The sequence below is a fragment of the Carassius carassius genome, chromosome 43 (genome assembly GCF_963082965.1).
Source record: "Carassius carassius chromosome 43, fCarCar2.1, whole genome shotgun sequence".
Taxonomy (NCBI): Eukaryota; Metazoa; Chordata; class Actinopteri; order Cypriniformes; family Cyprinidae; genus Carassius; species Carassius carassius.
Genome location: NC_081797.1, coordinates 15,911,531 through 15,936,839, shown reverse-complemented (window position 1 = coordinate 15,936,839; position 25,309 = coordinate 15,911,531). Strand labels below are relative to the sequence as shown.

The 25,309-nt window shown below is 34.6% G+C and overlaps 1 protein-coding gene across 2 annotated transcripts in view; it reads right to left on the bottom strand.

Annotated features, from left to right (window-relative positions):
- The window catches only part of tln2b (talin 2b), a 130,217-nt gene that overhangs the window by 33,753 nt on the left and 71,155 nt on the right, over nt 1-25,309 (bottom strand). For both annotated transcript variants that reach the window (XM_059536992.1, XM_059536993.1), the window contains exons 20-31: nt 23,102-23,268; nt 17,509-17,637; nt 15,416-15,529; nt 15,214-15,327; nt 14,997-15,131; nt 13,663-13,791; nt 13,480-13,582; nt 9,148-9,356; nt 8,509-8,628; nt 8,184-8,381; nt 6,011-6,150; nt 262-355 (exon numbers count right to left, since the gene is read on the bottom strand). In XM_059536992.1, the coding sequence (XP_059392975.1) occupies nt 262-355; nt 6,011-6,150; nt 8,184-8,381; nt 8,509-8,628; nt 9,148-9,356; nt 13,480-13,582; nt 13,663-13,791; nt 14,997-15,131; nt 15,214-15,327; nt 15,416-15,529; nt 17,509-17,637; nt 23,102-23,268 (1,652 nt within the window). The remainder of the gene's footprint in view (nt 1-261; nt 356-6,010; nt 6,151-8,183; nt 8,382-8,508; nt 8,629-9,147; nt 9,357-13,479; nt 13,583-13,662; nt 13,792-14,996; nt 15,132-15,213; nt 15,328-15,415; nt 15,530-17,508; nt 17,638-23,101; nt 23,269-25,309) is intronic.

The following is a 25,309-nucleotide window of genomic DNA, read 5'->3' as shown; positions in this document are numbered from 1 at the left end:
TTGTTTTTTAAATAAAAGATCAACAAGATTAACAATGCGGATTAATTTTCACAGACTTCTTTATTTACCATATTTACCAAGGGTGTCCATATTTTTGGGCATGACTGTATATATATATAGTAATATTCATATATGTATGTTTATAAAAAAGAAATTAATTATTTTTCTTTACATTCATAGAAGTACAAAATCATCAATTTCACCAATAGTCATCTCAAATATAACAGATGAAACTTTGGGAGATTAAATGCGCGTTAGTACCTCAAGTTCTCGTAGAGCGTTATCACACTCTTTTTGTCCTGGTGCCTGCTGGGTACATAGTGTGATGAGTTGATTAATGCTCTCTGTGACCGCTCTGAAACACAGAAAACTCACACACAGTCAGAATGACACAAAAAGCTCCCTCAAAGACTTCACTTATCAAATCTATTTTTCTCATTGAGCTTTCACTCCCTAAATGCAGGAAGGAGGCACTAACATTGAGGTCTTACAAATTTATCAGAATTATGATAAAACAAGGTTTTGTTACACTCATATGAGCCAAGATTAGAGTGAGTGTATGTGTATGTTGGAGTGTATGTGTGTCAGTCTGCTCTCTCCTTCATTAAGGAAACTAAATCAATCTAGCTCAAAACCCTCAAGAGCAGCTGCTTTCCGGTGATACCTAAGAGGATTCTGTGGCACTCCTCTTTCTCTCTCTCACACACACGAGCGCGCACACACGCACAGGGACATGTTTTTCATCATGATAGGTATTTTCTACTTCTATTGTTTTTATACTGAGCTAATAATATTTTCTATCCCCTAATTCTGGCCGTAAATGTAACTCAAGCCCAAAACAATTCTCAATTTTCCTTATGACATTCAGTATTATGTCTATAATGCTGTATTATTACACTTGTGTGGGGGACATTGAAAAAAAAAAAAAAACCTGACACACACTTATAAACACAGCAGCAATAACAAAACACAAACAAAAACTCACACATACATGTAAATTCAAACAAAACATTTTAACAAACAAATCACTCACACCCAAACACACACGCACAAACACAACACAGAGATTAACAAACAAAACTCAAACACTAACAATACATACACACACACAAACATACACAATAACAATACTCAAACAATAACAATACATGCACACACACAAACATACACAATAACAATACTCAAACAATAACAATACATGCACAGATTGCACACACGCAAACATACACAATAACAATACTCAAACAATAACAATACATGCACAGATTGCACACACGCAAACATACACAATAACAATACTCGGACACTAACAAAACATGAACACACGCAAACATTCACAATAACAATAGTCGAACACTAAAAAATGCACACACTACCATACACAATAACAATACTCGACCACTAACAAAACATGCACCCACGCAAACATACACAATAACAATAGTCGAACACTAACAAAACATGCACACATGCAAACACACAATAACAATACTCAAACACTAACAAAACATGCACCCACGCAAACATACACAATAACAATAGTCGAACACTAACAAAACATGCACACACGCAAACATACACAATAACAATAGTCGAACACTAACAAAACACGCACACACACAAACATACACAATAACAATACTCGGACACTAACAAAACATGAACACACGCGAACATACACAATAACAATATTCGAACACTAACAAAACATGTACACACGCAAACATACACAATAACAATACTCAAACACTAACAAAACATGCACACACGCAAACATACACAATAACAGTACTCGGACACTAACAAAACATGAACACATGCGAACATACACAATAACAATATTCGAACACTAACAAAAAATGCACACACGCAAATATACACAAAAACAATACTCGAACACTAACAAAACATGCACACATGCAAACATACACAATAACAATACTCAAACACTAACAAAACATGCACACATGCAAACATACACAATAACAAAACTCAAACACTAACAAAACATGCACACACGCAAACATACACAATAACAAAACTCAAACACTAACAAAACATGCACACACGCAAACACACAATAACAATACTCAGACACTTACAAAACATGCACACATACATACATACACAATAACAATACTCAAACACTAACAAAACATGCACACATGCAAACACACAATAACAATACTCAAACACTAACAAAACATGCACACATGCAAACATACACAATAACAATACTCGGACACTAACAAAACATGAACACACGCAAACATACACAATAACAATAGTCGGACACTAACAAAACATGCACACATGCAAACATACACAATAACAAAACTCAAACACTTACAAAACATGCACACATACATACATACACAATAACAAAACTCAGACACTTACAAAACATGCACACATACATACATACACAATAACAATACTCAAACACTAACAAAACATGCACACATGCAAACATACACAATAACAATACTCGGACACTAACAAAACATGAACACACGCAAACATACACAATAACAATAGTCGAACACTAACAAAACATGCACACATGCAAACATACACAATAACAAAACTCAAACACTAACAAAACATGCACACACGCAAACACACAATAACAATACTCAGACACTTACAAAACATGCACACATACATACACAATAACAATACTCAAACACTAACAAAACATGCACACATGCAAACACACAATAACAATACTCAGACACTAACAAAACATGAACACACACAGACATACACAATAACAATAGTCGAACACTAACAAAACATGCACACATGCAAACATACACAATAACAATAGTTGAACACTAACAAAACATGCACACATGCAAACAGACAATAACAATAGTTGAACACTAACAAAACATGCACACACGCAAACACACAATAACAATACTCAGACACTTACAAAACATGCACACATACATACATACACAATAACAAAACTCAGACACTTACAAAACATGCACACATACATACATACACAATAACAATACTCAAACACTAACAAAACATGCACACATGCAAACATACACAATAACAATACTCGGACACTAACAAAACATGAACACACGCAAACATACACAATAACAATAGTCGAACACTAACAAAACATGCACACATGCAAACATACACAATAACAAAACTCAAACACTAACAAAACATGCACACACGCAAACACACAATAACAATACTCAGACACTTACAAAACATGCACACATACATACACAATAACAATACTCAAACACTAACAAAACATGCACACATGCAAACACACAATAACAATACTCGGACACTAACAAAACATGAACACACACAAACATACACAATAACAATAGTCGAACACTAACAAAACATGCACACATGCAAACATACACAATAACAATAGTTGAACACTAACAAAACATGCACACATGCAAACAGACAATAACAATAGTTGAACACTAACAAAACATGCACACACGCAAACACACAATAACAATACTCGGACACTAACAAAACATGAACACACGCAAACATACACAATAACAATAGTCGAACACTAACAAAACATGCACACACGCAAACACTCAATAACAATACTCGAACACTTACAAAGCATGCACTCACACAAACATACACAATAACAATACTCAAACACTAACAAACATACACTAACAACAAAACACACATTAACACAAACAGACTCACACAATAACAAACAAAAACACTCACATTCAAGAAAATCCAAATAACAAATCAACAAACATACAAGCTAACACACACACAAACACATGTACAAGCAAAAATACGCCCACACATAGGAGCCTGTCCTCCAACAAAAAACGACCATATAGGTCGTTTGTGCAAGCACCTTATTACGACCTATATTTACGTTTTAAAGTTAAGCGCCCTCTAGCAGGCGTAAAAATAATGACAGAATCGCGTTGCGTCTGTCGTCATGAAATGACGTATAACGTCATTACCAATCAAAACGCACGTTTATTTAAATGCAATGTGTGGGCTTTTTACACCGATCTCACAGTATTTCCTACATATTTTACTAGGTGGCTTATTTGTTCGAATGACCACACCTAACCCCACCCCTAAACCTAACTCTCACAGAAATCATGCTAAATTATGATTTATTGAGCATATACATTTTCGTGCACATCCGTTCCCTGGGATCGAACCCATGATAGCATGATTACCTATCAATGTATAGCGCAATAATCTACCAACTGAGCTACACGAGACGCAAATCAGAGTGCAAATAGAGTACAAAACATTAATATGAAAACGACCTTTTGCCAATAGGGGCGCAATTGTAGTATATGCTCTGATGGGTCGTATTTCAGGGATTTGGACAAACGACCTATATGGGCGTATTGGTTGGAGGACAGGTTGCACATAGACAAAATTTTAACAAACAAAACATGAACAATAGAAACAAAATAATACTCACACAAAAAAACTAAACTCAAACACACAACAAACATACACAATAACGAACAACTTAAATACTTACAAAGCACACACACACAATAACAAAACTCTCCTTCACACAATAACACACAAACATACACAACAACAAATTTAACGGTTGCACTTTATTTTAAAATACTTACACTACTTACATTTACTTACAATAAACTTATAGTGTACTTACCCAATAAAGTACTGGTAATATAAGGAAACTACATGGGCTAGGGTTAGGTTTTATTACCTAGTTATTATAATTACTACAATAAGTACATAGTATGTACATGAGGAACAGGATTGTAAAATAAAGTGCTACCAATATAACACAAATATGCCAGCACAATAACAAACAAATCTCAAACACTAACAAACAATTATACGCACACACTAACAATACTCACACACAATAACAAACAAAATTCACATAAAATGCACACTAACAAACCTACTCATACAAGAACAAACAAATATGCATTCTAATACACAAATATACTAATGCAAACAAAACTCATCCTAATAATCACAAACACGCTCACACAATAGCAAGCAAACACACATAAGCAAAAACAAACATTCGCTAACAAAACATTTACTCAAACACACATACATAAACAAATTGCACTAACAAACAAAGACAACACTTGCAAATGAACAAAAAAAAAAAACAGATAAACAAACATTCTCTCCATACATGTTTGCTTGACCATAGTAATGTGTATTTATTTGTTTTCCTCAAGGTGACATTTGGTAGACAGAACACAGACTAGAGGTGTCCAAACTCTATCATGATTTTTGGACCGAACATTTTGATTGGACCAACATTTTACGCCACAGACAATATAAATACATATAACTTTAGAACACTTTACTTGGTGTTTGTTATAATGGTGATGTGAAAAGACTTTCAACCAGCATAATTTATTTTTATTTTTTTTACCAAATCACCTACCCTGCCTGTAACTCGTTTTTTTTACTGTATTACTATCATATTAGCTGTTTATTAGTATTAGTAAAACACATATTAATGCATTTTTCTGCATGACCATATTTTAGATCCCTTAACCCTATCCTACACCTAAACTTAACAACTCCCTTACTAACTATTAATAAGCAGCAAATTAAGAGTTTACTGAGGCAAAAGTCATAGTTAATAGTGAGAAATGGTCCCTAAACTAAAGTATGGGCGTTTTTATATACAGTTAGTTATATTTAATATAACTTGACCCTAATTCACACTTTTAAAGAAAACTTTCTGCATTATTACAATCAAAAAACTACAACAAAATGGTAACACTTAAGTATAGGGACCAATTCTCACTTTTAACTAGTTGCTTATTAGCATGCCTATTATTAACATATTGGCTGTTTATTAGTTCTTATATTCCACATGAATATAATTAATTCATTATATTCAGCTGAATAGCTCATTTTTTGTTATTGGCCAGCAGGCTGCCCCTCAGGTTGACTGGTTAATGATCACTAAACTCTCTCTAGACCGCCGAATGAAGCTCATTCCTACCGTGCCGCAGCTGCGAGGAGGTTCTTGGCATTTGCTGCCCCTGGATCAACGGAGAGGGACTTGGCGGCCAACAGCAGCTTGCTGGATGCCATAGAGATGTTCTTCAGGTTGCCAATCACCTGGATCTGGTCATCTTTGGACTATAGAAACAAAAGACGCCAGCTCAGCCTATGTTGTTCTTCAACTTTATTTCAACAGAAAAATGTGCAGTGTTCTTTGAATACAGGTTATATTTTATGGTCACAAAATTTAAAGGGATGGGCTACCTAAAATATCACTACTCTCATTTAATTTTAAACCCATATGTCTTACTTCAAAGTATCACAAAAGATGTTTTTAAAAACATACTCGTCACTTTTCTATGGAAGCTTGTTTCTGACACGGAATAAAAACAAAAGTAATTTTGACTTTTTATTTCACAATTCTAACTTTACTTGCAATTCTGTTATAAACTCAGAATTTTAAGATGTACAGCAATTGTGAGGAAAAGTAGTAAAAACTGCAAAAATGTAAACTTGCTTGTAATACTGATCCATGCAATTATAAATTAGGAAGCTTTCCAACTTAAAAAAAGGATGTAAAATATCATAAAAGTATCATAAATGTGGTCCACATGGCTTAAGCAACATATTTCACATCTTCTGTAGACATATGACAGCTTTGTGTAAAGAACAGACCAAAATGGGTAGTAAACCACTGTTTGTATTTCAAAGCATTGTAGGTCTACTGAATATTAATTACATGATTCCACATATTTAATATTCACGATCCGAGTTGATTAACTGCAAAAAAAAAAAAAAAAAATCAAAAGTTGAAAAAACTTAAAGGTTTAAGGTAACCAGCTTCAGGAGATTTGAGAGCTTTTTCAACTTGCTTTTGTAGTAGATTTTTGAGTTCTCAACTTTTTGTTGTATAAAACTGAAAAAAAGGCTGAGAAAACTAAAAAATCTTTTGAAGCTGGTTACCTTGAACTATTTTTTTTTACAGTGTTTGCTTTTCTAATTTTGCCCTTGAAAAGAGCAAGCAGTGGCACTTATTTTACATGTCATTTCGATGGGCATTAGTCTCAAAGAGCTGGACTATCTGCTGATGGCTTCTGGCCTGTTTTGTCCTGCCAGACCCTCAGTCATACTTTAATGGGCATGTCACGCTCCATCAACCCCTCTGCTCGCCCGCCTCTCCAAATTAATCAACAAAACATGCAGAACCAGAACATCATCAAAGATTTCATTAGGGTGGAGCATCTTCATGCTCTCTGGAACAATTATGTGCCTGAGTGAATTAGATGTGAGGCGCTAATTAACAAATGAATCATTTTAGAAAATGTGACCGCCATTAGTTTTTTCACTTTGGATAGTTGATTAACATATATACTGTGTATACTGACTTTCAAAAGTTGATTTTATTTTGAAAGAAAGTAATAGTTATTCAGAAAGGATGCATTAAATTCTAAAAGTCTTTACTGTTACTTTTGTTACAAAAAATATTTTAAATAAATGCTGCTGTTTGAATCAAAGAATTTAAAAAAATGTTTCATGTTTCCACAAAATATTAAGCAGCACAACTGTTTTCAACATTGATAATAACCATAATTGTTTCTTGAGCATCAAATCAGCATATTAGAGTGATTTCTGAAGGATCATGTGACACTGAAGACTGGAGTAATGATGCTGAAAATTCAGCTTTGCATCACAGGAATAAATTACATTTTAAAATGTATTCAAATAGAAAACACCTATTTTAAATTGCAATAATATTTTATGAAATTACAATTTTTTTTTTTTTACTGTATTTTTAAACAAATGCAGCCTTTGGGAGTATAAGTAACTTCTTTCAAAAACATCTTTCATCTTTTTACCAAATAATATACATTTGTACATGAAAAATGTTATTGTCATTTCACTGAAAGCAAAATATTCTATGAGAAACAAATTCACTTATAAATGCGAAGTTACGCAAGTGGGATTTTGTACCTAACCTAGCTGTTTAATAAACCTGGCATTGTGTATTATGAATATCGTTAGCTCTTTGAAGAGGTGGTTATTTTTTTGTATTTTGCTTTAGATAAAAGCATCTGCTAAATGCATGAATGTAAATGAACCGGTGAGATTTCTCTGTGGGCGGAGTATGTCAAAAATCATCTCTCGGCTCTAAGAGGGTGCTGAAACTGTACCTGAGTGTGTCCAGCCATCTCGATGCCAGCATCTAAAAACTCGTCAAAGTCTTGGCTGAACTTCCCCGAAGCCACAGCCAGCTGGCTGCTGCTCCCACGTGAAGACTGCACCACATCCCCGGCTGAATGATTGAGCTCCGCAGCCGTGTGGTTCAGGTCCGTCTGGGCCTCTTGGAAGGATTTGGAACATGGAGGAAGCTGGAAAAAGTTAGGGTTGATCACTGTTTGGCCTCATTCATGAAACATGATCAGATGGAATTTCTGTGAACAGCATTTCTAAATTGTGACAATTTATATAATAACATTGTTAATAACAAAACCTTACATTTTCTACAAGCAATTTTTTACTGGCCTCGCCAATGCTCCTGAGAGCCATGTCCACATCCTTCTGTCCAGGCAAGCAGTTCACACAGTTATTCAGAGAGTGAGAGACAGCCTTTGCCACCTGAAAAACACCAACAAACACAAACACTCCCATCAATAACTCTACGAAGGCCCAGAGTTTTGTGGCATGAATCTAAAATTCAAATCAGCCCCTCGGCACAACAGAGAAATCCGTGTCCCTAATTTATGCCACTGTCTCAGACATTTGCCGAGCAATATGTTTGCATCCCAAAGGAACCTGTGCGAATCAGGAGGCACGCTGGTACCTTCCAGAAAAAGGACCGCCGAGAAACAGAGAGACAATAGAAAACTCTCAGTTTATTGGAGATAATTGCCAAGAGGGAGCTGATGGGAGATTGATCTGGTTTTAACACAGTAGCTTAAAAAAACTAAAACTATTCTGGCTTAATATAAAGACGAACAAATACTTTTTTTGGATAACTATGTAACCAAACTTCAACTTCAACTTAAAACTTCAACTTAGCTTGTCATTGAATAAATGTTCTCGCAGATGGTTGGACATCTGTCATTATTTGCGTGTTGTTTAAAGGTGAAATGCATGTAATGTGTGTCGTCCTACCTGTGCTAATCTCTGCTGGCTCTCGGCATCACCAGGGCACACTAGGGCTTGGTGGGCTTCGTGGATTAGCATGGACGAGCCCTCCATCACGTGACAGGCAGAGTCCAGCATGGCCGCTGCAGCTTGGGGCTCCACGGTACTGGCTGCCACTCCCCTCGCGGCCTGGGCCAACGTCCTCAGAGCTTGAGCGGTTTCCCTTGCTGCCACACCTGCCGCAAACACAGCAATTGCAAATATATATATTATAACTGATATAAGGACCAGCATGATTCATTGGACAATTTTTTGGCATTATGAGGTTATACATAGCACAGTAATCTAACAATATAATCATCAGACCGATTAATAGGCCAATATTTGGAATTTCGAGATTATATTTATTACAATGATCTACCGATATACCAGACCGATTAATTGGCCAATATTTGTCATTCTTAGATTATATTTATCACAGTGGTCTACCAGTATTTGGACGATATTTGCCATTCTTAGGCTATATATATATATATATTTAACTGTAATCTATTGATGTAACAGTCAGACCAATTAACTGTAAAATACTTGAGATTTTGATATTATATCAATTACAGTGATCTACCGATATAACAGCTAGACCAATTAATCGGATAATATTTGCAATATTTCTGAGATTATATCAGTGATCAATCAATATATTACAGGAATACTCCACCCCAAAATGAAAATTTTGTTATTAATCACTTAACCCTATGTCGTTCCAAACCTGTAAAAGCTTCGCCACAAGGATGTGCTGTTTTCTTTCAAATCAAAGAATGAATACATGTATAAACAGTGCGTCCTTGTGGCATGGCTGAAACAGAAGAGTGTAGGCAGTTTGAGTGATGTAGAGACACAGAGGACACTGTGACAAAGGAATTGCTGAATAAAGCCGTTATTTTTGTTTTCTTCACTTACAAACTGTATTCTCGTTGCTTCATAATGTTACGGTTGAAACACTGATGGCAAATGGACTATTCTGATGTTGCTTTTCATACTTTTCGGGACCTTGACAGTGTAACTTGGTTGATAGACTATAAGGGACAGTCATAAGCCTCCTGGTTTTCATCCAAAATATCTTATATTGTGTTCTGAAGACGAACAAAGCTTTTATGAGTTTGGTACAACATTTTGGGGCGAAGTATCATATTAAAAGGGCTATACTTTGTATTCTGAGATGATATTTATCATAGCAATTGGGCAAATGTATCACCAATTAATCAGTCAATATGCATCAACCAGACTGAACAGTTTTGAGATCATATTTATCATAGTGATTGACCAATATATTGGCCAGTCTGATTAATCTACATAAATTTGACATTTAATATTATATCTTTCTAGTATGTTGATCGACCGATATATCAGCCAATATTTAACACTGACATTATATCTATCTCGGTGATAAGATTATTTATTGACTAGAGTGATAAGTCATTGAATTTTTCCAATTATTGTCTGATTAATCTGCCATTATCTGATATTATGAGATTATTTTGATTATAATGATCAACCAATTTATTGATCAGGGGTGCGTTTCCCAAAACCATAGTTGCTAACCTGTTGCTAAAACTGGCAATGGGAAATTGCATTGCAACCAACAAAGTTTGCTAACATAGCAACCATGGTTTTGGGAAATGCTCCCCTGATCATTTAATCTATGATATCTTTTCTGATAAACTGTGCAGACTACAATGATATCTAGCAACCTGAGAATATTTATCATAGCAATCGAACAATATATAACTGGACAATAATTGGAAACTATTTAGCATTCTGAGATTATATCTATCAGTTATCGACCGATATATCGGCCAGATCATAAATTATATTTGACATACTGATATTATATTTACCATGGCGATCACAGGATATATCACTCTGAACAATTAATCGACTGATTTTTGATAGTATGAGATAATATCTATTACAATAACTGACTGGACAAATCCAATTAATTGGCTGATATTTGTCATTATATTGGTTTATCACTGTAAAAGACTGATTATATGCATCATTTAATAACAATCTCTACTTGGCCTAATTAATCTTCAGATTGTTTGTTTTTAAAGAGAAAATTTACCAAATAAATGTTCATCTACAGTAGTTTTGCCAATTTGTATGTTTTTTTGGTTGAATTTTTTACACCATTATTGCGTTATAAATAGCGTCCAACCTAGTGTTGGGCGATATGGTAATTTTTCAAATCGTCATATCGTCAGCCCGTGAGATCGACGATACACGATATTATCGTGCATGTGTGGAGCAAGAGAGAGACTCTTAGTTGTTGTCATAGCATAACTATTTGGTGTTTTAAACCGCGCAGGTGCGCGAGAGAGAGCCTATGGAATCACCAATAATTCAAAAAAATATACTTTAAAACATACTGATAAATTAACGTTAAATATAAAAATACTGTATTTAAAACAGCTAGTTCATATATAGTTGGACGCAACTGTCGTTTCGCGAGTCCTGTGACAAATTTGCCGCATTCTGCACAAGGAAGTTATCGGTCTAAATGTTCTGCAAAATATATAGGCCGGTCAGATTACATGTTAAAGTGCAACGAAATACCTTTTATCTGCAGATGATGTACGTCTGTTTGTGGATGGAGACTGTAACGGCCGAAACTATTTTGCATGCATCACATTATAGTGTGGTGTGCATGAAAATAATAACAAGGCAGCAGATTGAATTTATCATCCATAGTGGTTTTTACGTAGTCTGTCTACGTCATCACCACATAGTGTGTGTTATAAGTTAAGTGATCAGTCTTTAAGAGAAGGACTAAGTGAGATCCACTATGGATGATAAGTTCGCTCTGCCGCCTTGTTATTATTTTGTCTTTACTTTATTTGTAATGCCAAGAAAGAGTTAATATCTCATGAATGAGAAGAGCGCGTTGCCGTGTACCAGCCATTAAATGTGTGGGACACCAACTCCTCATTTTCTATCTCTTTCATTTCATGGATTTAATGAGTTATCGGAGTCAAAGTGGACAACTTCAGCGACTACAGGCTCTAATCCTCCTGCGCTCGCGTGCACGCTGTGTGTGTGTGAAATGTGGTGCCGAAGTGAAATAGCTGGGCAGTTTAATAGCCGAATTATTAATTAATACATTAATAGGAAAATGAGCCTAATATCTTCTTGATTATCGACAGAGAAATCTGCTTATGTCAATATCTCTGACTATCTTCGATACACGAAACTATCGTCTATCGGCACAACCCTAGTCCAACCACATTCTACTCTTAATTATCAATATCCATAACTAATAAGTTACAAAAAAAAGTTCCTTATTTTTACATTTACTGACCTACTGTAATAAACTGTAATGCAAAATGAGGGACATTTTTCAAATCTTGCTCCAAATAAAGCTTTAAGCCTCATTTTGGCGCATGGTTGAACCAGAATGCCACTGCTGTTCCAGCAAATGAGTGTGGAAAGAAAATAAGGTGCCATATGGGAACTGGCCTTTACTTATAGAACAGAAAGTGAAAAAAAAGGGCCAATGCAGGAAAATTGCATCAAATTGCATTATCCAGCCAAGTAGAGCCCAATTTCTGATGGTATGTTAAATCTAGTGAAAATAAGATTAATGAGGGACGGGGGTTAGTTATACCCTTGGCTTGAGAAGCTGCAGAAGCTTGTTCGAGCATGCCTTTAAAATCTGTCTTCAGAAGCTTTCCTGAGAGCAGCAATCCAGCCAGACAGAGTAAAAAATTGATGGGTGGTGCAGGTAAGTTACTGCATCGCTTTCCTCTCAGTTTTCATGCCTTTAATTTGAAAAGCAGCTTTGTTGGGAAAACTGCCAGTTTACAAGCATCTCATAGATGGATTTTAGGAGAAGAATTTAGACATTTCTGCAAATGTCTCTTTTTTTTGTTGCAAAAAATCGCAAAAGTAACTTGAATGATTAAAAACTTGGATGATTAACTACTTTTTGTTTTCCTCAACTGGTAGAGAATTTCATTAAGGATGCCAAGGTCTTTGGTTTGATTCCCGGTAAACACATACAGTTTAACAATGTATATCTTGAACGCATTGTAAATTGCTTCAGATTAAGCATGTGTTTATTTAAATTCAAATAGTACTTCATTCGATTTAACATTATTTACAAAAACAAGACACGTTCATGGATCAAGATTTGCTGTTTGTGTTCTACCAAACAATCAAGGACTTGACCCAAAATTAATCCAGCAACGTGTCCTACTTGTGTAAATCCCGTTGCTATACTGCACGTTTCATATTCAGGAAAGATATATTCTCCGGAAATATTGTGTTTCATATGCTGAAAAGCAACATTAGTCAGCTCACCAGTATAATGTTCGTTGCCCTGGGCAGCACAGGTCAATAACTGGGCCATGGAGGAGCCCACAGCTTTAGACGTACTTCCGAGATCCTGAGCACACTTCTCCAACTACAGACATAAGAAGTAACGGTAAAGTACTACCGCTAACAAGTCTGAAGATTTAATTTTATGTGATAAATTTCACCTACCGATTGTCCTGGTAGCGGTTTGAGCTGTCCTTCCAGTGTGGCCATTTTAGCATCTTGTAGTTCACTCTTGAGCGTCTGAACAGCGTTGAGAGCCGAGTCGATCTCCAGAGGACCACACGCCTCATGAGCCTATAAAACAATACACAAAGATAACAAACAAACTAACAAACAAACATTTTCAGCCAACTTTCGTGAAAAAAGCTCCATTGTCCATAAACCTTAGACAGGGTAGTGCCATTTTTTATTTTTGACAGGACTGAACACAAAGCTCAGTGGGACTGAAGTACAGTGCGGTTAGTGGATTCTACTGTTGTTTTAACAATATATCAGTTGTTTAGATGCTAAATGTCTTTCTGAAAATAAAAAAAACTACCTTCCAGTGGTTGGTAAGAATGTAAGTCTATTTGCTTTCATCCTCGTTAATTTCAATATGGTGTCTAACCTGACTATAGTCTATTATCAATAGTGTAGAGATGTATGAATCGGCTTTCTGTTGATCAAACATGACAATTCACGTGAGCAACATGACTCCTTCGCAAAATCTGCTTCGCCAAATTTGTCTGCCTTTTTTCCCCAGAGCATTTTAATGTCAACAAACAACAGTGGGTTGAAACAGTCTGTAATACAAAAAAAATGAAGAAAACTACCAATAATTGGACCGATACAACAGAAAAAAGATTCCTTCAAACAATTTAGCCTTAATTGAGTGACTAAAGTTATTAAGTGATGAGAAGTGAATGATTCTCTCAATTTCATTAGTTGTTTGATTAACTTTAAATGACTCAGACAGCAGCAGGTTTATTAGGCTGCAGTCACTTTAAGACTGAATGCACAGAACTAATATACAAACAATCCTTTGATTACTTTCCCAACTGTTTATGTTCAATTAAGATATTACTGACTGCATTAGTTGGTGAAATCTCACCAAGACGGACATTTTAAAATATTATTGTTTGTATTTGTCCATTTAAGCACACACCAGAAGCCCAAAGTTTGTCCTAGCATATATTTGTTCCATCTCTGATTGCACACACAGAAAGCTGCCTGGGGAACAGCGTCTCTTTCACAGCTTAATACAGTTTTAACGACTGTCTGTCGAGCTCTTGAAAAGTTCCCAATTGCTCAGATTCCCATCAAAATTCAGCTGTTAAAATTTGAGAAAAGCAATAACCTTAAATTATGAGAAACCTATCATTTCTGTCCATACTGTCCCTTTAAAACATGAGTAATGGAAGGATGAATCTCTATGCCTGATGTAGTGCATTGCAGCAAGGTTATTATTACAATATTTAAAGGTGTCTTGGATCTACTAGGAGGCAGTGAACTGTAGGCACCTTCTGTGCAGCTGTGCGCAGCTCTGCCAGGCAGGTGGCCAGGTTCTTGGCACACTGACCAAGTTGCATCGCAGCTGCCTGGTCGGTCACCGTCGGAACTGCTGCTTTAGCAGAAGTCACCATTTTGCTTGCCGGCTGTTTGGAGACAGAAACAATGTTAGGATCATTTAAACGTCAAATCAGAGCCTGCTAAACAAACACAGAATGTGCATTTTACCTGCAGGAAACTCTGGCTGGCGATGATAAGGGTGAGTTGGGAACCAAGATCTTCCGGGTGGGCCTGACTTCCCCTCATTCCCTGAACTAGTTGTGGGATATGGTCAGCCACTGCCTGAAAAGCATCCACAAATCCACAGTCGGAAAAGTTTCATTCAAATTAAAAAATCCTGAACTAACCAGAACAGAACTACCCACAATACCTTGCAGCTGAACACGAGCTGCTGATGTGACATGGTGTTCTTATTGGATGCAGCTGCATTCTGGGCGGCGGCAATGGTTTGGGTAGCTGCGGCTGCGGCCTGCTTAGCTGCATTCTGTTCCAGACAAAAAACAATAACGAACTACAGCTTTAATAATTACTAACAACGCAAATGTGCAAACGGTGGCAGACTATTACATAGGGTAGAGTTGTATAATGTGAAAAAAAACTAATAGCAATTATTATATAAAAACAAATTGTGATAAAAAAAGTAGGACAGCACTATTTGACCAAAAATGCTATGAATATATATAAATCTGACAATACAACAACAACAAAAATAATAATACATACTGTATATTGCTACTACTACTATTACTATGTAAATAAATATTATTTTATATAAATACAAATATAAATTTTATTGCTATATTACACTGTTGATTAGAAAATATTTAAATTATATATATATATATATATATATATTTTTTTTTTTTACAATAAATTAGGTCTAAATATTATTAATAATAATAATAACAAAAGTAGTAGTTATTAATATTATTATTATTTTACTACTATTACTAAATAAAAATAGTAAATAAAACTATTGTAAAATTTCAGTGTAAATAAAAAAATCAAGTATTTAAGAAAATAATAATAATAATAATAATAATTTTATATTACAAACTAGGGATGTGCATCTCATGACACGATACGCATCTCAATGCATAGCCAATGATTCGATACATTAAAGATACGAATGAAGTATGAAGTAGCTAACGATGCAATGCAATACGATTCACCCCTGTTATGATGCAGTGCGATCCGATTTCAATTCTAATTGATTCAACACAATGCAATTTGATGCAATATGATGAATGGACAAAATCTGACCCCTTTTAATGCCTCGAGGTCTGTTTCATAAAACAAGTTAACCAAATAAGCCAAGCTTACTTCAGTCTGACTTCTTTTCAAATGATTTGGTTTCATAAAGCTAATTTAACACAGGACTAGATCAAGCTTAGTCACTGTTGCAACTTATTGCTTGCTGGGAAACTAACCTGGTCTAAAGCAGGCTAACTGTCAGGCTAAGCTAAGATCCTCTACTTTACTTTTTTTTATATATATTTTTTTTACAGTTTCTAGCCATGCAACCATTCTATCTGGTTTTATGACCCTGTCGCGTGCCTCGTCCACTCCTGACAACAAAATGGATGTTTGCATGACTTTCTAACATTTACAGATGAAAAATATACCTGTAACATGTCAGTTATGCACTGAGGAAAACACAATGTATCAAATGCATTAAACAGCACTTATATATTCGCTGTTTGCCATGATGGATCGATTTGATTCACGATCGACATTAAGGTGTGCACAAATTAGTGAGCAATCGCTTTAGCCACGATTGATTTATTAGGGTCTCTGTGGTGTTGTGATTCGTCATATTCACACAGCAGAGGTGATGAGTGAACGTGCATTTTAGAGCATAACATGCCCTAAACATCTGGCATCACTGTAACGAGTTAGATGTAGTGTTAACCAGACAAAGACCCGACTGTTCTGAGTGAATTTCATTACAGGTTCAGTAAGGATTGTAGAGCATTTGGGATGTTTCTGGCGATGTCCATCATAAAAAGATTTAGCAAAATCCAGTGGCAGCATGCAACTCTTTAGAAGTAAGAACAAAAGGCGGCAAGCAACAAGAAAAAGATTCTTTGGTTTATGAAAGAATATTCCATGTGTGAGGAAGGATGATAGATGGAAGAGACAGAAAAAAATAACCTCGAGAACAAAGTCATTTTTGTTGATGTGAAGAGACCAAACAGAACCAGAACGCTGGATCCCACTGACTGAAACTGTCGGCCGATGGAAAAATACCCTCTATGGAAAGACTGCTACCACATACAGACTGATAAAAAGCCATTTCTTCCTTGCTAATATGAATTTTGACCTAAACACACACAAAACTGGGGATGGATGCAGTTGAGCTTAAAAATGGGCTTGTACAGTAATCCATTTTTACATTAAAACTGTGTGATATTAAACACAGAGTGGACACTGAACAGGAGGTGGCATAATACATGTCCTCACCTCCAGCCGGTGGATGAGTTTCTTTTTGATGGCATTCTGAGCGGCTGCGTTGGTGGCGACCCGTAACCCTTCAGCTGCCTCTCGCAGCCTCTGCTGCTGGTCTTCATTTTCTGGGTATGCAGCAGCACCCTGCGCAAAAACAACACAGGTACTAGATTAGTTTTATGTACCGTACCTACTTTTGTGAATTGGTTTTAATAGCAGTCTAAAGTTAAATAAATGGTTGAATTTGTTGAAAATAAAGTTGCAATTATGTGTAATACGCAATGTGTCTCAATTACAAGATATAGTCACTATTGTCAATGTTAATGTCACAGTTATCAGATATAGTCAGTTATTAAAAATAAAACTACAACTACAAAATATAAAGTCACAATTATGGGAAATAAAACCACAATTGTGAGATAAAGTAGCAATTATTGAACAAAAGATATAAAGTTACAATTATGAGATATAGTCACAATTATGTGAAATAAACCCCCCCCACAATTACAAGATATAGTCACGATTATGAAATATATACTCACGATTATGGGAAATAAAACCACAGATGTGAGATATAGGTCACAATTATTGACCCCCCCCCCCACAATTAAGATTAATAGTCACGATTATGAGATACAGTCACGATAACGGGAAATAAAAACACAATTTTGAGATATAAAGTCACAATTATGAGATATAAAGTCACAATGATGAGATAAAGTCACAATTATAGGAAATAAAACCACTGTTGTGAGATATACAGTAATAATTATGAGACATAGTTACGATTATGGGAAATAAAACCACAGTTTTGAGATATAAAGTCATGATTATGAGATAAAATCACAATTATGGAAATAAAGGCACATTTGGGAGCTGTAAGGGCACAACTATGAGATACAGTCACAATAATTAAATAAAACATTACAATAATGAGAGAACATGTCACAGTTGCCTATTTATTTTTTACTATGAATTGGAAATAGACTTTCAACTGACTCTTTTTTCCTAAAAAAATAATATGCTACGTATATTGTTATTGAATATTTATTGAAAAAAAAAAAATTCGAGATATAAAGTCATAATTATGAGATACAGTCACGATTATGGGAAATAAAACCACAATTGTGAGATATAGTCACAATTACGGGAAAATCACAATTATGAGATACAGTCATTATTACAGGAAATAAAAACACAATTGTGAGATATAAATACACAATTATGAGATATAGTCACAATTATAGGAAATAAAACCACAATTGTGAAATATACAGTAATAGTTATGAGATATAGTTATGATTATGGGAAATCAAACCACAATTATGGGAAATAAAATCACAATTGTGAGATATAAAGTAACAATTATGAGATATAGTTATGGTTATGGAAGTAAAACCACAATTGTGAGATATAGTCACAATTATTGCAAATAAAACCATAATTACGAGATATAAAGTCACAATTATGTGAAATAAAAACACAATTGTGAGATATAAAGTCAATTATGAGATATTGTTACGGTTATGGGAAATAAAACCACAATTGTGAGATATACAGTAGTCACAATTATTAGAAAAAGTCACAATTATGGGAAATAAAACCACAATTGTGAGATATAAAGTCACGATTATGAGATAAAATCACAATTATGGAAATAAAGGCACATTTGGGAGCCGTAAGGGCACAACTATGAGATACAGTCACAATAACTAAATAAAACATTACAATAATGAGAGAACATGTCACTATGAATTGGAAATAGACTTTCAACTGACTATGAGAACTGATTATGAGATAAAATCACAATTATGGAAATAAAGGCACATTTGGGAGCCGTAAGGGCACAACTATGAGATACAGTCACAATAACTAAATAAAACATTACAATAATGAGAGAACATGTCACTATGAATTGGAAATAGACTTTCAACTGACTCCCCCCCCCCCCCAAAAAAAAAATAATATGCTATATTGTTGTTGAATAACCTACCTACATTGCATGTTTACAGTAGTTAGCAAGTGGTATCCAGGTATCAAATCACAAATACAGTTAATTAATCTAAACTTAAAAATATCTCATCTATGACTGTTTAATCATATAATAATCAAGAAAAAAACTTTTAAGCAGAGGCTGTGTTATATTTTGAATATAGTCATATATAAACACTGACAGTATACAAACTGCATATTACTTTAAAAACTAGTAGCTAACAACGTTCCCTCTAAAAAAATTTCTTGCTGAGCAAAATTTTTCTCAATTGGGCAGACATGTCGGTCGCCTGAGCAAAAACAATCTTTATACCACACCTTTACAGCAGACACAAAAATAGTGTGTAACTTTTAACTTTGATGTGCTATTTATTTTTTATATATATGCTATTTCTATTTATTTGACCCTTGATGTAACTATATGATTTACATTTTAGGTTACCTGAGAATTTCTTTTTTACAGTATACACTGCCATTAAAAAGTTTAGAATCAGTAAATTTTGTTAATTTTTTTTAAAGAAGTTTCTTAGGCTCATCAAGGCTTTATCTATTTGATAAAAAATACTTTTGTGAAATATTATTGGAATTTAAAATAAAAGTTTTCTATGTTGATATACTTTAAAATATAATTTATTCCTATAAATTAAAGCTGAATTTTCATGGTCACATGATTAAATTTTTTTTTTGAATATTTAAAAGTATAAATATATTATAAATATTCAAATATTAGAAACTGCAATAGCCTAATAGTTCACAATATTACTGTTTTTTCTGTAATTTTAATCTAATTAATACAGCCTTGATGAGCATAAGTGACTCCATTAAAAAAAGGTAAAAAGGTCAATTATTTTTTTTTTTCATTTGGGGAACATCTATATAGTACTAAAATACTATAAAATGGCTTTCCCAACTCATTTTTGCATGATTTTGCACATTATTTCTTCTGCGTGTCCGCGGTGGAAGAAGTGCGCAGCCGCGCGCGCGCGCAGCTTAGAGGGAACCATGGTAGCTAATGTGCCATTTTGAAGCCTTGGTGTTTCTCTTTGTTCCACTTTATCTCCTTGTTTAATGGTTAAACAGAAAGTGAAAGGCAATTCTCAGAGGACAAAGTTGTCACAGATAAATCCCAGACTCGGTCAGCCCTGTGATGGGAAATTTGTCAACGACAGCAGAACTCTTAGCTACTCCATCCACACATTAAAAGCGCATTACAAAACATTCAATGCAAAGAGGAATTAGGGGCCGTCTTCTCCATCTCTGTTACCAAGGAAACCGTCTGTGGCTCATTCCTCCTCTTTACGTTTGATAATGGTAGTGATGTTGTGATTAATGTATCCTGTATCTAATGTGCCTAACAAACCATATGCCTGCACTTCATATGGCTGCATAAGAATCATATCCTGACCATTTATACATCTCTATGTTGCTGATGGAGATTGAAAATTGAATCTGTGGTCCACCTTATCACGAGTCAAATCTAAATGATGACCCAAGGCTCTTTTAGGTATAAAAGATGAAGCAGTGATGAGGAGAAGCACATTACAGCGTGGCTGCTGATTCTAGGTCCTTCTGATTTTGGATATAAAAACAAAACAAAACAAAAACAAAAGCATTCTTTTTACCCTTACAAAAAGATCTGTGGCAGTACCATAGTACAGTGATGGTATCATGTTAAACATTTGATATAGTACTGAATGATTAAATATCATGTTATTACCATGATATGACAAGGCATTCCAAAGAGTAACATGATCGTGCCATGGTAAATGTCCCAAAGCATGGAGCAGCAATGTTAAATGTTCAGAAAACATGGTATTACCATGCTGCACATACATACATGCATACAGTACATGAACCCAAAACAAAAACCCCAAAAATAAAACTGAACATAAAACAAAAACTCTAAAACAAAACTGAAAAAAAAAAAACCCAATACAAAACAAAAAACCCAAAACAACAAGCAAAACAAAACCCCAAGACATAAAAAAAGAAAACACATAAACAAACAAAATGAAACTACTATGTATGCTGAAAACCAAAGTTGAAATTTGGACCGTACACAAAATGCTGCCCGAAAAAGTAAGATCCTTTAATAAACATCTGAAAAATGCACAAATTAATATAGAAACATGTCAATTTATTAGTTTTCTTTGGCCAAATTAGAAATAATGCTTCTCCTGCATGCAGTTGAGAACTAAAGCCATCTCTGGAACAATGCAGAGACCTAATACAAATATGATTTTAATCCTGGGAGCTTTAGCGTCATTAAATTATATATTGAAGTATCATTTTTAATTTTGTGTGCTATCTGCATCACGGTATTGGAGAAGACCATTTATGGTTGCTCAAAGTACGTAGTCTACAGTACATCATGTTAAAGCATTACATGAGACTTTAATATATAGGGGGAAATACATACCAAATAAAATATTTTTGAATATTTTTTATGTATAAACATATAAAATAATAATTTCTCCTGCTACTTCAGATACAGACAGGCCTGGTTCTAGAATCAGTTCACTGAGGGTGCTTCTGAAATCAGTGAGGGTGCTCTAGCCTTTAATATATATCTATTTGGTCATATTTTAGCCCTGTCCATTGTTATGGTTATTGCAATGATAGTGACATCCGTATATAAATGTCGACCTTGCGGATGTCACTCTCGTAACCTTGCAGTGTGTAAGCAGTAACTGGTCCTCTTAGCACCTTGAAAAACAAAACTTATTCAAATTCTTAATGCAAAGAGTGCTTCCTTTCTAATAATTAAAAAGCTGTCCCTCATTTCCGTTTATCGCAATATAACAAATATCCATTATAATCAATGAAGCTCTACACTTCACAATGAATCTCTTATTTACATCATGTTACACTTTTTGTTAGTTATAATGAGAGACTGAGCTTGAGAGTGAGAATGAGAGCTTGCAGCTCTGAACAAAACTGTGGCACGGAGTGGATTGAACTTAAACACTTGGCCACTGCGTTCAGGAAATGAACAGAAAATGTTGATAGTTAGCAACACTGATTAGTGCTACAAAAGCTCTCCAGAGTTCAAACTCAAATACACAGTGAAGCATTTGGAAAATATGTTTCGCCAGTAACCTATTTCTTCAACTGAGGTGCTCTTGCTTTACGTTTGTTCCCTCTCCCACTTTGAAGAACCAGCTCTGGAGTAACAATTAATTACAAATAAATGTAATGAGTAATTCATAAATGCTTTTAGGTGTGAAAAATGATCAATATCATAAATATTGTTGAAGCCAAAGGTATTCATCAAGCAATAGCTTACTGGCAGCCACATCAGTAGCGCTAGGGGCGCTTAACATCTGAGACAGTTAAAAAAAGCAAATAATTAAATTTATATTTATGTACATAAATATACATTATGATTTTTTTGTGTGTGCTTAATTTATTTATCGCCATTTTCCGTACACACACATAAAACAGGAAAAAAATAAATAAAAATAAACTAAACTAAAATAAAATCTAAAAAATATTATTTGGTGGAAATTGTTATGGTACCTGTCAAAACAAATATAATTTTATGGAAATTATGGCATAATCATGGTGTTTTTTATACTGTAAATGCAAAGTTTGTATCTTGCTCTAGTTTTCATACCTTCGCAGCTTCCACCATTCTGGCAGTGGCATCGGCCAACAGCTTGGCAGCTGCGAGCAGTTTCTTGGAATTATCCACATCGATTTCAGCCTCGGCATCGGAGCGCATCGCATTCACCAAGTCCGAGGTGGCCTGGGCCAGAACCCGTGCCTGTCGTACCATTTCACCTGTAAATGTGGAAATAAATGCTATTTAAATGCCACAATATCAGCATGCTGTGTGGCCAGATTTTATATTTCTTCAGAAACATCTACTGGCATATTCTTGGCTCCATCCACAGCATATTCACTGTCCTTGACTCCAGACTGGAGGAGAAAAAAAAAAAAACAGCCATTCCACGTTTCTTTGATGTGTGTGAATCTGGCTCCGCTGAAGCTGCTCTCTTTGAAAATCAATCTTTCTGCATTCTCTCTGCATATCGCTTCAGGAACCAAAGCGCTCAAATGGTTGTGCACCCGTATGACCTGAAGTACATCATTGATCAAGGGCCCTTTCAAAAGTGTGCCTACTCGTTTTCCATAAATGGACTCTGTATTTCCCGAACACCTACATAGATCCAGAAATACAAGCTTTGACAAGATTATCAAGGGAGAGAGGTGAGCTTAAGGGGTGTTTCACCTCTCGAAACATAGGACGGATTCAGTGTGAAAATAGTAAGCTTGTTAAATCAACATGAAGCAGCATTCAGCCATTTTATTTTCTCTATTTCAGAGTTAAATGAGAGAGAGAAAAAAGGCTGGGCTTGATTTGATTCACTTCAAAATGAAAAGTAGGCTTTTCGTAACAGAATGAAGTCAGAGCTGAATACAAGTTCGCAGCTGAATGTAGACGACAACCTCACTTCTGAAATACCTCCATGTTTGAGGATGCTTTTTGACTGGGATGTGGAGACTGGAGGTCAGGTTCATCTTTGAGAACATCTCAATGTATTTAAACAGAAACACTTCTTTTATAAACGCAGCGCATTTGCCATTATTTGCATTAAATCAGTTAATTAACTACAACAGTAGCCTAAAAAATGCTTAAAAAGCTGTTAGGCTATTGGTTGCTGAAATTCACATTTCTGAACTTCTTTGATTGGTGGTTTACCAAAAAATGGAGGGTTAAAAAAACATTTATGAATAGATTACTTAATATGTTTGGATAATTCTTTTGTTTAAATGACAAATGTTTAGCTAAACAATAAAAAAAAGTCAATAAAATCGCAACCATTTTTTAAAATAAATAAATTGGCTATTACCAATTAAAATTACTTTTAAAAAAAAAGTAATAATAATAATCAGCATCATCAATAAAATTGTTTATTGTATTTGCAATAACAAAGATATCATAATTTTCATGTTAGAATTAACAAAACTCAAAAGTATGTGTGTTTCGATTTGTGGGGTACTTTTGTGGAATGGTCTGAGCAGTTCAATCGAACAAAGTGTTAATATGTTGCAATTTAAAAAAAGGTACAAAAGTTTTATGCTTGATAAGTATAGAAATGGAGAGGGTGAATGATAATTCATTATGGTGGGAAAGAATGCTTGATAATGGTTTTTGTATATGCTTTTTTCTTCATCTTAATATTAAGATAACGCATTATTTTAATTTAGTATTTTTTTTGTTGTATTAAAATGTTATGTTGTTTTTTCTTGTTCGATTGTGAATTGGTTTGGGTAGTTACTGGGGGTAGGTCTTGATAAGCCTAGGGCTTCTACCTATCCCTTTTCGAACAGGTTGATTATTATGTTATTTATTTTTGTTTATTTATATGGATATTTCTTACAAATTGCTGTCATTTTTTTATTTTTATTATCATTTTATGAATTGTTCGAAATAAAGATTTAATTCAATTCAATTCAGTTCAATTAAAAAAATATATTTAGATTTAATTCTATAATTTCATCCATCCATCCATCCATATCCTGTCTGAAAAATACGAAGGATTTAATCCCTCTTAATCTTACAATTTTTATAACTGGATCAAAAACATGATATTATATTTTCTGAAATTATTTTAATGAATTTATTTTTGAGTGCATTTTGAGTGATTAATCTGTAAAACAATCAATAAAAAAGGAATAATAAAAAATTATTGATTTAAATTATAAAAAATATATTTATTATTTATTGTAATTAAATTATTAAGTTATTCAAAAAGCAATATCTACTTATTGCAAATATTAAGTCATGTCAAGGTCACATGGCTTGAGTGATGTCAGC